Consider the following 15,983-nt stretch of genomic DNA (forward strand, 5'->3'; position numbering starts at 1 on the left):
TACAAAGTCTGACTTTTAGCATTGCCGTATCTTCAGAGGAATATATTTTACGAAAATAAAGATCATTGCACTGGCACCATAGCCTGTTTTAAATGAGGTAGCGTCGAGAAAAAAAAAAAAAAACTCTCAAGCTTACTCTCGTTCGTCAGATTGACAGTTCTTCTAAATAAGACATTTCCCGGTCAAGTGGACTCACTAAGAGTTACTAGGAGTGAATTTTTATTCCAGCTGTGACCAAGTTGTGGAATAATTTTCCTGATAGGGTAGTTGAATCGGAAGAACTTCCAAAGTTCACATTTACAAATTTTTTGTTTTGAGGCTGACAAGTCTTTAAAAGTTTATTCATCACATATCTGTTTTGATGTTACTGTTTTTAGAATAATGTTAAATTTTTCTGTTCATTTAGTTTTCCTTTCCTTGTCAGGGACAGTGTTAAAGTTTCCTCTTCTTCAGGGAAAACTCCACGTGCTTCGTTTATTGTGCCCCATGGCCCGTTAAAAATAAGATCACTTTAAAGTACAATGATAAATCTTTACTCAAAGGACACCAATACTGAATAACTTGTACGAGGGCTTTCCTTTCAGAACTAATTTTGGGTAACCATCTCTGTAAACTCCGTATCCTTTCCTTACAATAACCTACCTTCAGTTGGAGCTGCATTTCAGAACTTTCCCTTTGGATATAGTTACGAAATATTAACTTTTGGTAATAGCTACCACAACTTCAAATCATATTTTGTAAGGAACCCGACAATCTTTCAAAATGGGTTTAATTTGTACACGAACGGGCAAGACCAGTGCTTTTTATATAGCAAAAGTTACCAGTTTCTTTATAAATCAGCGTAATAAAATTGAAATTAAATCTTGCAACAAACTTTTGTTCACACATACAAAAAGAAATATAGATAACCATTGGACTTTACAAATTCTTAAGCCTTTAAACATTAACAATACTATCGTCGGCGCCCACTCGTGTCCGAGTTTTGGGTTCTGTCGTTAGCCATCAGCCTCCTATCTATGGGGTGGGTGCTCATGTCTGATAAATCGACAGAATGCCAGTAGCTGGGTATATTGTTTTGGGTGGTCGTGGCTTTGCAACGGCCACGCACACACACTTGGCCCACAACGTTTTCACCGCGGCTCAAGACATATGAGACAGGCAGCTTCTCCGATGTTGGTTGCATCGAGCTGCCGGGTTCTTGTTATGTCAAGGACCGCCTTGTTGCCTGCCCGACAGGCATTTCCCTCTTCCGCCGGCGCTGGGAAGCTCCGCCGTCGGGGTCTTGTTTTGTTTGATTTTGGAGTTTTCCTTCTCCTAGCCTTTGCCTATCTGAAATAAAGGAGAAGGCCTATAGGGGTCCAGTCTTGGTCTGGTCTCTCAGAACTGGCCTTAGCGGTATGGTTGAGCCTGCCAGGATGGATAAATTACCCCACTGCCATTGCCCAGCCCATCATTGAGACACTCAAGCCTCTCTACTGCAGCAAAGTGCTGGACCATCAGAGGGGAACAATACTATAAATTTACCACATTTTAGCTAAAGCGCATGAAACTATTTATTTAGCTGAAGTTAGGAAAACCTTTATTGAAAACAATTATACCAAAAGGTAAATTTTCAAAAACCATTTAATGTAATTAAAATAAGGACAAAAACTTCAAATATACCAAAAGAAAAACTTATAAAAACTATTCAATGGAATTAAAATTAGGACAAAAAAGTCTTAGAACAAGAAATAGTTCAATAATTATGTATTACGACTTTAAGATATCAAATTTTGACATTTTATTAAAGGAAAATTGCCAATAATAAGAGATATTTCAAAGGAAAAATACCAATAAAAACTTCTTAGAACAAGAAAACCTTAATATATATTCAAGTATTAGGAATCTTAAAATATCAAATTTTGACATTTTATTAAAAGAAAAATATAACTGAAGCTCTAAATTAAAACCAAGTTTTATAATTTAGACAAAATTTGTGATAGGAAAATATTTTTGAACTATAAATAGTTAAACATTAAAATTGCATTTAAAGATACAACAATTCCACAGATCTTAATATGGACCGAAAAGCCAAAATTAAAGTCTTGATCTACAACGTCTTCAATACATGTTCTACAGTAGAGTAAATTTAAAATGTATTTAAATTAATTTGATTATTATCAGTTAAAAAAGCTGAATTAAAATATACAAAACTTTCAGGTCTAAGGCCTGAACTACAAAGTCTTTTGATACATATTCTACAGTATCTGAAGTAAGCTTGAAATTTATTTATTAAATTAATTTGATCATTATCAGTTAAAAAAAAAAAGCTACTTTAAAATATACAAAACTTTCGGGTCTTTTGGAGTAATTTTGGCGATATGCAACAAGTCTATTTGTACTATTCAGATTTCTGGTTAATTCAATGGTACAGAGTTATCTTTTCATTTGTATAGCCGCAGATTAAGCAAGCCTTGGACAGTGAGCTTACACTGTTTACTGTTAAGGTCACGGCTGACTGAGGGCACCTACAGATTAGTCTGGAACTGGAACTAGGCACCTTTTAACATTTGCCAGATTAAACTGCAACTGGAACTCTTAAACTAGTCACCTTTTAACATATGCTAGATTAAACTGCAACTGGAACTCTTAAACTAGCCACCTTTTAACATTTGCCAGATTAAACTGCAACTGGAACTCTTAAACTAGCCACCTTTTAACATTTGCCAGATTAAACTGCAACTGGAACTCTTAAACTAGCCACCTTTTAATATTTGCCAGATTAAACTGCAACTGGAACTCTTAAATTAGCCACCTTTTAATATTTGCCAGATTAAACTGCAACTGGAACTCAAACTAGGTACCTTCAACAGTTGCCATAGTAAACTGAAACTGAAACTAGCAACCTTTTAACATTTGCCAGATTAAACTGCAACTGAAACTCTTAAACTAGTCACCTTTTAACATTTGCCAGATTAAACTGCAACTGGAACTCTTAAACTAGCCACCTTTTAATATTTGCCAGATTAAACTGCAACTGGAACTCAAACTAGGCACCTTCAACATTTGCCATAGTAAACTGAAACTGAAACTAGCAACCTTTTAGCATTTGCCAGATTAAACTGCAACTGGATCCACATTTATGACGGGTCCTGCGGGCACCAGGCCTTCGTCTAAAGCACACACTCCATTCACTTTAGCAGACCCCTCACTTGTCTGCATAGACTCCTTCAACACAGAATCCCCCACATTAGACTCATGGGGAGCGGCAATGGGCCGCTTCCCCGAAACAGACTTACCTAGTCCCCTACCCAGGGAAGGGGAAGGGGAAGGAGAACCGCTCTCCGACAGGACCGAGGGCGAAGTCACCGGCAACGAAAGGCTTGACTTCTTAGGCGACTTCTTAGAAGCCTTCTTCTTTTTCTTGGCGAAAAGAGCCCATTGGATCTCCGGCTAAGACTCACACTCCGGGCACTTAGACTCCGGGGAACACCTTTTCCCCCGACACGAGGAGCACATGGAATGCGGGTCGACCCCGGTCACCGAGAGCCATGCTCCGCAAGACTTACCCGCTTGAGCCCCGGGACAGCGATGCTGAGGTTCCATGGAAAAAGCGAACACAAACGACACACGGACACAAGGGAAAGGTGAGGAACACAGCGGGAATACGTGAGACACAATGTAAAGGAACACACGGGCACACGTGGGACAAGGGTTGAGAACACAAAGTAATCACGTGGGAACACAAGGTTAACGGTCGGGAAAAGCGAGAGAGAGCGGCGAGATGTTAACTACGCCGCGACCAGAAGCTTAATGGTTGGAAAGCGTGGTCACCCACATGACCTGGGTCGCTCCTGGGCGTGTATCCCTTCGCCCTGGAACGCCCTTGAGAGGCAGCGGAGAGAGAGACAACTACGCAAAATTCTTGGTCGTGATTAGAGATCCCCAGGCTCTCCTAAGAAAGTAGTTCGAGGTAAGTATTCTGTGTTGGAACAATTGCGCATTTAATTGCAAGGAGGCAAAACGATCATCCAAGAGCATTACAGTAGAGTTTGTTAATCCTATGTTTATATGCATATAAGAAATTATAGCATTTGTAACCAAACACAAACACAATGGTTAGGCATGAACTGATAAAGATTTGACATTATAATGCAAAACATTTATATACATTTTGACAATCAAAAATTATAATACACAAGGTTAGGCTAAATGATCAATATTAGCTTTATAATTATAAACACTCTCTTCATTGGCCCAGTGTTTATCTAATTTTGGACTTGAAAGCATCAAAAGGAAAAACAACAAATTCTGGAAGCAGATTATTCAATGGAAATAATCCTCAATATTTTGAAAGAATGAATTCGGCATCTGGTATGGATCTAGGCGATCAATTAGATCGAGTTTCTGCTTGTAAAAACGCTTATCCTCACCCGACAATTGTTTGACAAAGTCGCTCTCATTGTCCATATTGGCTGTAGCAGCCGCTATGTTTTCGCTTTGTATGTCCTCCAGCATGGCCGCCGGCGATTCCCAGTGACGTCATTGAAAGGACTCTATATAAGGGAAAAGGCTCGAGCCGTTTCTGTAGAACTTTTAATGAATCATTTACCTTAAATATAACCTTCCAAGTAATGATTTAGAATGATCAAGCACTCAGAAAACATAGTTATTACTTACTTTTATATATATATATATATATATATAGATATATATAGATATATATATATATATATATATATATATATATATATATATATATATATATATATATATATATATATATATATATATATATACCTTATCACAAAATATTGAACATGCTGCAGCTGGGTAGACCTCTTGAAATATCTGGAGCCTTTGTATATCAGCGGCCAGTTCTTCTCGTGTGAACATCAACTAACCTACGTTTTACCCCCTAGCCTAACCTACAAACCGTATCCCTAATTACCTAACAGTGCGACCCCCCTTACACTGCCGTATTCTAAGGTAGTCGTAATCATACATACAGGTGGCCAATATCATACATACACCCAAATATCTTAAAAAAAAAATAAATAAATAAATCATCACCTCTCAAGATACTTATAAATCAGAAAGGTGTCTATCAGGAAGCACATCAGTATCACAGCATTCGACAGATTGCCCCAAAAGGTTCCATTCATCCCTCAAAGGTTTAAGTGTAAGGTTCACAGCCTTAGGCATAAGAAGGAAGCCACCGGCTGCTAGCTCTATATTGTCAAATCTAGGAGCCGTCTTCATGTCAAAGGACAGGACTAGCTTGGATAATGCCACTTTCGCTTCCATCAGGGCAAAACGCATTGCTGAAATTGGAAAACAGTAATTATGGACTTTATTTCTAAATGCACAGCCATATATACATATACAATACAGTATATATATATATATATATATATATATATATATATATATATATATATATATATATATATATATATATATATATATATATATATATATATGCCAATAGACATACATACACACACACATATATATATATATATATATATATATATATATATATATATATATATATATATATATATATATATATATATATATATATATATACATATACATATATATATATATATATATATATATATATATATATATATATATATATATATATATATATATATATATATATATATATATATATATATATATATATATATATATATATATATATATATATATATATATATATACATATATATATATATATATATATATATATATATATATACATATATATATATATATATATATATATATATATATATATATATATATATATATATATATATGTCATCATTATCATCATCAGCCGTTACTAGTCTACTGCAAAATAAAGGCCTCAGACATGGCTTTCCACTCGTGTCTGTTTACGGTCTTTCTATACCAGTTTATACCGGCAATTTTCTTAGGTTGTCAACCCATCGTCTTCTCTTCCTTCCACTGCTTCCTTTGCTATTTTAAGGGACACATTCTGTTATTCTTAATGTCCATCTATTATCCATCATCCTCATTATATGTTCTGCCCATGATCATTTCTTTTTCTTACATGTAGTTAGAATATCCTCTACTATAGTTTGCTGTTATATTCATGTTTCTCTTCTGCTGTCTCTTAGTGTCATTCCCATGATTCTTTCTAAGCCTCTTTGAGTTGTAACGAGTTTATGTTCTAAGTCTTTAGTTAGGCTCCAAGTTTCTGATGCATAAATTAATACTGGGAGGGACCATCAAATTAAATACTTTTCTTTTTAGAGAACTATATAACTATATTTTCCTTCCTTTATTTTCACACTGCAGGTATTCATTAAAGCAACATAATTTTAAATTGTCAGTTAAACAAGGCATAGTGAGAGCTATGACCATGACATTCGTTTCAAATATTGGATGGGAAACTAGTAACAATCATTCACACAATATAAAACGGTAAATGGAAATTACTTACCTATGCAGTTCCTCGGTCCACAACCAAAAGGGATGTGAGTGTATGGCAAAATGTCAGCTTTGTTTTCAGGCATGAATCGATCTGGGTTAAATACTTCGGGCTCTGGCCAGTATTTCTCGTCGTGGTGAATACTCCACAGGGGCACCTCAACTAGGTCGCCTTTCCTTACTGTGATGTTCGTTCCAGGAACCCTAAGGGAATAAGAACATAAAATCAACCGGTTTAAAGGCTTAAAGGTCACTCATGAATGGCAGAGGCAAGGGACAGTGACATTGCCCTATCAAGCAGGACAAAGCCCTAGAGACTGATCATATTACATACGATCAGCACCCAAGACCCCTCTCCACGCAAGCTAGGACCAAGGAGGGTCAGGCAATGGCTGCTGATGACTCAGCAGATAGACCTATAGGCTAACCCACACCCCACACCCCTCCTTAGCTCTCAAGGATGGTAAGGTTGCAGCGACCAAAAAAATCAACGAGTTAGAGCGGACTCGAACCTCAGTCTGGCGTTCACCAGTCATGTACGTTACCACATCGGCCACCACAACCCTGATTGAAACACGGCGGTAGAGACCATTATGTTTTTTGATAGTTGGAAATGACAACAGCTGTTTTAGACTTTCCGAGAAAAAAAGTTTTAAACTTTCCGAGACATAACTTACTGATAGTCCTTTGAACACACTCTCTCTAAAATTGGAGATGGTGGATAGAGTCTCAGTGCTTCTGCAACAGAGAAAAATTATTATTGCTCAAACCATCCATAGAATTGTTGAAAGAGTACAAAACAAAATGAATTAATAAAACTATGCTGACATGAAACTTACTCTATTTTTCTTGAGATTGTATTTCTGCTCTGACAGCTTCTAAAACGTTTACAATGCTTGCAGAAGACTAAAATCACTTCCAGATATTTACTCAGAGAGTCTCTATAACGTTTATAATGCTCTCAGATGGCTCAAATCCCTGGTCAGAAATATCATAATTATTAGAATGATCCAAATTATTATTATTATTATTATTATTATTATTATTATTATTATTAAAACTATCAAGACTATTATAATTATTAAGATTATCAAAATTATGATAAATATTAAAGTTATTAAATTTAGAATCAGGGAAAATGTTTGGTGGGGTTGGGCTTGCCCGGCTGACGTTCTGGTGAGTATCTATTCTGATGGAACCGAAACTGAAACCAGTCACCTTTAACCTTTAACCTTTATCTAGAGACATGGTTTGCGGTAAATCTTCGACTATATTCGACATCCCTTATCAATTATGCAAAGCATATTCACTCATTAAAATGAAATATAAATGTGTGGAATCATTACCACAAAAATAGCATAAGTACTTTAAGAGCACTTAGGATTTGAAAAATCATAAAAGGGTATTATTATTATTATTATTATTATTATTATTATTATTATTATTATTATTATTATTATTATTATTATTGTTGTTGTTGTTGTTACTGCTAGCTAAGCAACAACCCTAGTTGGAAAAGCATGATGCTATTAGCCCAAGGGCTCCAACAGGGAAAAATAGCTCAGTGAGGAAAGGAAACAAGGAAATAAATGAATTACATGCGACGTAATAACAATCCAAATGAATTATTTTAAGATCATTAACAACGTTAAATTACATCTATCATATACAAACAAATTAAATTAAAAGTAATAACAATCCAAATGAAATATTTTAAGATCATTAACAACGTTAAATTACATCTATCATATATAAACTATAAAAACTTCATAAAAACAAGAGGAGAGAAACAATGTAGAATAGTGTGCCCGAGTGTACCCTCAAGCAAGAGAACTCTAAACCAAGACAGTGGAAGACCATGATACAGAGGCTATGGAACTACCCAAGACTAGAGAACAATGGTTTGATTTTGGACTGTCCTTCTCCTAGAGGAGCTGCTTACCATAGCTAGAGTCTCTTCTAGTAAATTATAGTTTTTATATATGCCAAGCAATAGTAATAGAACCCACTGATATGCATGTAATTAGTCATAATCATTAATCAAACCCTAGAGAATTGTAATAAACGAGGAATCTTGTTTTGGTAATGCCATAGCCTCTGTACCATGGTCTTTCATTGTCTTTTGATATACTCATCTTGCTTGAGGGTACACCCGGCCACACTATGCTATATTATTTCTCTTCTCTTGTTTTCATGTTTTTTATAGTTTATATATGAAAGATTTATTTTAATATTGTTACTTTTCTTGAAATATTCTATTTTAATTGTTAATTACTTCTCTTGTAGTTTCCTTATTTCCTTTTCTCACTGGGCTATTTTCCCAGTTGGAGCCCTCGGACTCAAAGTATCCTACTTTTCCAACTAGGGTTGTAGCTCAGCTAATAATAATAATAATAATAATAATAATAATAATAATAATAATAATCGTTTATATACCAAGGCACTTTCCCCCAAATATGGGGGTTAGCCGAATTAAACGAATGAAAAAAAAGGGGACCTTTCCTTTCTACGCTCCTCCTAGCCTGACGAGGGACTTAACCGAGTTCGGCTGGTAGTGCTAGGGTGCCATAGCCCACCCTCCCCAGTTATCCACCACAGATGAAGCTTCATAAGCTGAATCCCCTACTGCTGCTACCTCCGCGGTCATCCAAGGAAGCAGCATTGCCTACCGGAACTGCATCACAATCGCTCACCATTCGTTCCCATTTCTAGTACACTCTCTTGCCTCGCTCACATCTATCCTTCTATCCCCCAGAGCTTTCTTCACTCCACCCATCCATCCAAACCTTGGCCTTCTTCTTGTAATTCTCCCATCAACTCTTGCATTCATCACCTTCTTTAGCAGACAGCCATTTTCCATTCTCACAACATGGCCGAACCACCTCAACACATTCATATCCTCTCTAGCTGCTAAATCCTTTCTTACACCCGTTCTCACCATCACTACTTCGTTCCTAACCCTATCTAGCCGAGATACACCAGCCATACTCCCCAGACACTTCATCTCAAACACATTCAATTTCTGTCTCTCCGTCACTTTCATTCCCCACAACTCCGATCCATACATCACAGTTGGTACAATCACTTTCTCATACAGAACTCTCTTTACATTCATGCCAACCCTCTATTCATTACCACTCCCTTCACTGCTCCCAACACTTTGCATCCTTCATTAACTCTCTGACATACATCTGCTTCCACTTCACCATTTGCTACAACAACAACAGACCCCAAGTACTTAATCCGATCTACTTCTTCAAATAACTCTCCATTCAACATGATATTCAACCTCGCACCCCCTTTCCTTTCTGTACATCTCATAATCTTACTCTTACCCACATTAACTCTCAACTTCCCTCTCTCACAAAACCTTCTAAATTCTGTCACTTATCGGCCAAGCTTCTCTTCTGAGTCTGCAACCAGTACAGTATCATCCGCAAACAACAACTGATTTACCTCTCATTCATGATCATTCTCGTCAATAAGTTTCAATCCTCGTCCAAGCACTCGAGCATTCACCTCTCTCACCACTCCATCAACATACAAGTTAAACAACCATGGCGACATCATAGATCCCTGTCTCAGCCCCAATCTCATTTGAAACCAATCGCTTACTTCATTTCCTATCCTAAAACACGCTCATAGAAACTTTTTACTGCTTGCAACAACCTTCCACCAACTCCATATAACCTCATCACATTCCATATTACTTCCATATCAACTTTATCATACGCTTTCTCCAGATCCATAAACGCAACATACACCTCCTTACCTTTTGCTAAATATTTCTCGCATATCTGCCTAATTGTAAAAATCTGATTCATACAACCCCTACCTCCTCTAAAACCACCCTGTACTTCTTAGATTGCATTCTCTGTTTTATCCTTAATCATATTAATCTGTACTCTACCACACACTTTTCCAACCACACTCAACAAACTAATACCCCTTGAAATACAACACTCGTGCACATCTCCCTTACACTTATATAGTGGTACAAGACACGCACAAACCCAATCTACTGGTACCATTGACAACACAAAACACATATTAAACAATCTCACCAACCATTCAAGTACAGTCACACCCCCTTCCTTTAACATCTCAGTTCTCACACCATCCATACCAGGTGCTTTTCTTACTCTCGTTTCATCTAGTGCTCTCTTCACTTCCTCTCTTGCAATCTCTCTCACATTCTCATCTCCCATCACTGGCACCTCAACACCTGCAACAGCAATTATATCTGCTTCCCTATTATCCTCAACATTTAGTAAACTTTCAAAATATTCCGCCCACCTTTTCCTTGCCTCCTCTCCTTTTAATAACCATCTATTTCCATCTTTCACTGTCTCTTCAATTCTCGAACCAGCCTTCCTTATTCTCTTCACTTCTTTCCAAAACTTCGTAATAATAATAATAATAATAATAATAATAATAATAATAATAATAATAATAATAATAATAATAATAATAATAATAATTGATTATACATACCCATAATGCATGCATCGAGGAATTTGGCCTCCATGATTCCTTGGTAAGTCAGTACACCTTCTTTCTCAACAACTTCTTGTAGCTCTTGGCGAAGACGCTGTTGAATCCCTGGACTCTTGGATAGGAGGAAAGAAGTCATAGCGATTGCCGTTGATGTTGTATCGTAGCCAACGACAATAAACAACATGCTCTGTGCTATTATGGTCAAGTCGTTGAGAACTGTCGAAGACAAAGAGTAACTTTGAATACAAAATACGAGTTTTGTAACGACTTATTTAAATGATCACTCGGGCACGCTGTTCTATCTTATTTAATCTAGTTTAATTACTTGCTAAGCTACAACCCTAGTTGGAAAATCAAGATGCTATAACCCCAGGGGCTCCAACAAGGAAAATAGCCCAGTGAGGAAAGGAAACAAGGAAAAATGAAACATCTCAATAACAGTTTTTTGTTTTTTCAAGTTTTTATAGTTTTTATATGAAAGATCTAATTTAATATTGTTACTGTTCTTAAAACATTTCATTTTGATTGTTCATTACTTCTCTTGTAATTTATTTATTTCCTTGTTTTCTTTCGTAACTGGGATATTTTTTCCTTGTTGGAGCCTTGGGCTTATAGCATTTTGCTTTTCTAACTAGGGTTATAGCTTCGCTTCTAATAATAATAATAATAATAATAATAATAATAATAATAATAATAATAATAATATGGAAGATTGTTAAAAAGAAGAGTCAAGTTATAAGAGTATGATCTGCATGAATAGCTTAAAAGCGCTTGAGAATATCATTATGTTCGTATTTCCAATAATAATGTTACCTTACAATAATTTCATCAATTCAATTCAATAAACATATTCAGTTCCTTCAACAAGAAACGGATGGTTTACATTTTCAGATCATGTCCAAACAGACTTCAGATAATCTCTTTGGTGTTAATCAAAGCTAATAATAACTTTAATGTCTTTGATTAAAATTTTCAGAAACAGGGAGATAGTTTAGATAAAAGCTTAATAGGAGATTTAGCTCTACTAAACCAATTCTTCACATTTTCACTAATAAAAGAAGTTTTTAGCAAATTCATTCTCAACTAGGGGGGCACTCAGTAGAGCGCAGAACTCTGCTGCGGCAGCTCATTTCTGAACCTTTTGGTCGACCTTGACCTTTGATCTTAACATGTATTAATTGGCGTGGATTTTCATGTACTCAAATATGAACCAAGTTTGAAGTCTGTGTCAACGATGTCCAAACTTATGGCTGATTATATAAATTGGACATTTTGCTGGACCGTGACCTTGATCTTTGATTTTGACCTTCTAAAACTTCATAATTTCCAGCTGTTTACATAATAGTTAATCCCAGCAAGTTTCATTATTAAACGATTAAAATTGTGGTCAAGAAGCTGTTAAAAAACAAACACACAAACACAAACATTGGCGAAAACATAACCTCCTTTCAACTTCATTGCCGGAGGTAACTTTATCAACGAACCAAGAGTCAATTCATCTAGGACATTGTCCACATAATCATGTAATGGAAGAAACAAGGCAAACCCTTCACCTCAAAATGATTCTTTGCCATAAATTCTGGCAATAATAAAAAGGACCATACAATCTTCATTGAAGTCTACCTCTAAAGAAAGAGCTTTTAATATGCCAAGATAGGGATATGAAGAACGATTTCCACAGACATCTTTCAAGTTTAAACTATATACCAATTGGTTCAAAAGAAAGACTTCTGAAAAACCACAGGAAGACATCCAAATACAAATCATTTATTCAGATGCAAGTGGCTTTTCAATAACTAAAGACCTGATAACATCCTTCATGTCAGTGATATTGGAAATGTCCAACTTAATATGCTGAAGAACTGAAGTCAACATTGACCTATAATCGGTCACAACTGCCATGGAATTTTTTTCTGTTACAATCAAATACCTTAAAGAATTAATCATATTATCCATAGTAGCCATAATTGCTAAAATTCCTTTAGATTTTTACAATGTAAAATAATCCTTTAATTAATGTTCATACAAACATTTCTACATCATGTTTTATAAAGCTACTAAAGAACTTTGAAAACCTCTTTGCTCCTTATGAGGAGGTAGAGAACCTCTAAACAGTCAAATAATCTTCGTGTGTTATGATAAAAATGGCTTTAATGGAGTTGTCTGAGTAAATAATTCCTGTTTAACAATCTCTAAGAATGATACACTATAAAAGACTTCATGTCTGTGAACCACTTCCTCTGTGGCCAACAAAGAGCTACATGAACTATCTTAGTTTTGAGTGATGACTATTTGTTTATTACTGGATTTGTCATGAGGAATGGTGGAAATGCATAGAAATCCACATTCAACCATTCCTGTAATATGGCCTCCACTTGTCTTCCACATTTTATCCCACTTACAGGCTGCCTTGGGCAAGAGCCCGTGGCCTGCACCTTCAGTGCAGGTCATTGTAAAACGAACGAACGAATGCCTCCCCTGGCTATGATCAGTGAACAAAACACACCTAACTTTTAATGGAGGTAGGTCACATATAAGGCGATACTTGACCGTCTCCAAACATTCCGTAGGGCACACATCCTAAAAAATCTAAGTACATAATGATAATTCGGTGGGCAAAAATCGCTGGCACCTGTTGACATGGCAGGGCATTCAGCTTTCATGGAACAAACTGAGGCAGTAGAGTGATATGCCTTATTTCCACCCAAATACAATAGATACTGGCCTGTAAGAAACAATGTCTTTGACCTTGTTTCTCATTGCTTTCTGATGTGCGACAGGGCTGTGGCGTTACCTTCTTGAAAAACTACTTTTTTTCCTATCATAAAAGATTGCTTGATGATGACTTTGAATACTGCCAGACATTTTAGATAATCTATTTGGAACTTTGATTCTTCTGTGTTCCACAGCCCTGACAGATTTTATGGTAAAGTTGTTACCCAACCTGAAATGGTACCGCTGCAGAGGAGAGATATCGAAAATCTTGATGTTGAGACATATATTGTACCTTGAAGTGAAAGGTTCTTGTAATCTCATCAATTTAAAACCTTATCTCGATCTTTGAAGATAGGAATCGAGCTCTTCTTTAGCAGAGAAAGGATACCTCAGTAACACTAGAAATGAATAAATAATATTCACCCTGGCCCCTAAGGCTGACATGCTCATGACTATACAATATATGGATACATGTATCGTCACATGATCTGGCTCAGGCAAAGCAGTCAATAGTGAAGAAGTAGCAAATATCTAGGCATCACTGACTATGAATGGTGTACTAGGCATATCTAACATAGATGCCTTTGTATCTTTCGAAGTATGGTCAGTTTGAGTCTCTGGTGCATTGTCCTGAATAGGATCAAACTCGTGAAGAAAAAAAAAAATTCAAAGGCACATAAACCACAAAATCTGGTAATAAATGTCAAAAGTAACTTGTAACTGACAAGATACCTTATTCTAAATATCAATTATCAAATATTCATATTTCATATTTGCACTCGTACCTGTAAAGGTAAGCCGTAGCGTGTAACCTTGATCGTCTGACAAAGAACTGAGATTTTTTTTTTTTTTAATCTATTATCTATCCCACATTTCTCCCTTTCCTCTGCCTCTCATTGATGACCCTGTAATGGGAATAGCAATCAGTCATTATATCAAAGCCACAGCAGCAAGCGGTACCTGTGGAGTGTGGATTATTATTATTATTATTATTATTATTTGCTAAGCTACAACCCTAGCTGGAAAAGCAAAATGCTATAAGCCCAGGGGCCCCAACAGGGAAAATAGCCCAGTAAGGAAAGGAAAGAAGGAAAAATAAAATATTTTAAGAAGAGTAACATTAAAATAAATATTTCCTATATAAACTATGAAAACTTTAACAAAACAAGAGGAAGAGAAATTAAATAGAATAGTGTGCCTGATTGTACCCTCAAGCAAGAGAACTCTAACCCAAGACAGTGGAAGACCATGGTACAGAGGCTATGGCACTACCCAAGACTAGAGAACAATGGTTTGATTTTGGAGTGTCCTTCTCCTAGAAGAGCTGCTTACCATAGCTAAAGAGTCTCTTCTACCCTTACTAAGAGGATTACGAGGATCATTTTAAAATCCGGTTAATAAACTTGTGTCACAGACTTTCGGCAATTCCAAATAATATTTCAAAAGCAATTAAAAATATATCGTAACTGTCAAACAGATGCCTAGCAGGGAGACCTAGGCTACTGTGTTAGAGGGTTAGTTTCTTTAGGTTATTTTTCTCTTATAATAAAAGCTGCTAAAACTAATGGCATTATATATTTGCGGAAATATTTAGCAAAATAATGAGCTTCACATGACAGCTTAAATATTTACACTCAATTTTTATAAATATCGAGTGATTGAAAGAAATCCCAAGCTTCTGCTCCACTAAAGGAATGTAGCTTACTGATGCAGAAGGCATTTCTAAAGTGCTAGTAGTAAAACAGGCTAAAGAAAATTGGCATGTGACAAGGAACCACTGCAAAGGCTTACCTTTATTAATACTTTTAGCATTTTGATAATCCTTGATGAATTTGTTAAAATAAATGTTTGCGTATTTGTTACTAAATTTTAATGGAAGATATCCAAATAGAACCTTTTGAATATTATATAATCTTTAAACCCCAAAATCTCTTGTAAAGATAATATCAAAGAATATAAAGAACTATAAACCTTGTTCCACCTTCTAACTGAACGTTTTTAAACATACTATAGATACTTTTTTTTTATTAAAGGATTAGATTACAATAGGATGTTTTTAAACAAGGAATGGATTTTCCAACTATAGGTCAGTTCTCAAGAATTTTTATAATTTACACAAAAACATAGTTATACTGTGTAAATGTATACCTTTATATCCATTTAATTACTCTTGGGTAACAGCATGAGATATCTTACCTTTTGGTTTGGTCTGATCTTCAGAGTCCTTTTCTTCACTGGCCTGTGCCTCTAGGAGCAAGTCCAAGAAATCCCCCCGTTTGTTTTCCTTCCTTCTCGCAGCAAGAGTCTGTTCGGCGACATTTTGG

The 15,983-nt window shown here is 35.9% G+C and overlaps 1 protein-coding gene across 2 annotated transcripts in view; it reads right to left on the reverse strand.

The window, feature by feature from the left end:
- Positions 1-453: 453 nt before the first annotated feature.
- The window catches only part of LOC137649976 (cytochrome P450 3A8-like), a 25,116-nt gene continuing 9,586 nt past the window's right edge, over positions 454-15,983 (reverse strand). The window contains exons 3-8 of one of the 2 annotated variants that reach the window (XM_068382966.1): positions 15,856-15,983; positions 10,942-11,160; positions 7,125-7,185; positions 6,461-6,651; positions 5,065-5,303; positions 454-1,325 (exon numbers count right to left, since the gene is read on the reverse strand). The exon at positions 15,856-15,983 is cut by the window's right edge and continues 563 nt beyond it. In XM_068382966.1, coding sequence (XP_068239067.1) covers positions 5,065-5,303; positions 6,461-6,651; positions 7,125-7,185; positions 10,942-11,160; positions 15,856-15,983 — 838 coding nt within the window. In that variant the 3' untranslated portion in view covers positions 454-1,325. Of the gene's footprint in view, positions 1,326-4,768; positions 5,304-6,460; positions 6,652-7,124; positions 7,186-10,941; positions 11,161-15,855 lie in introns of those variants that run through there. The other variant, XM_068382967.1, reaches the window with a different exon arrangement.

The sequence above is a fragment of the Palaemon carinicauda genome, chromosome 11 (genome assembly GCF_036898095.1).
Source record: "Palaemon carinicauda isolate YSFRI2023 chromosome 11, ASM3689809v2, whole genome shotgun sequence".
NCBI lineage: Eukaryota > Metazoa > Arthropoda > Malacostraca > Decapoda > Palaemonidae > Palaemon > Palaemon carinicauda.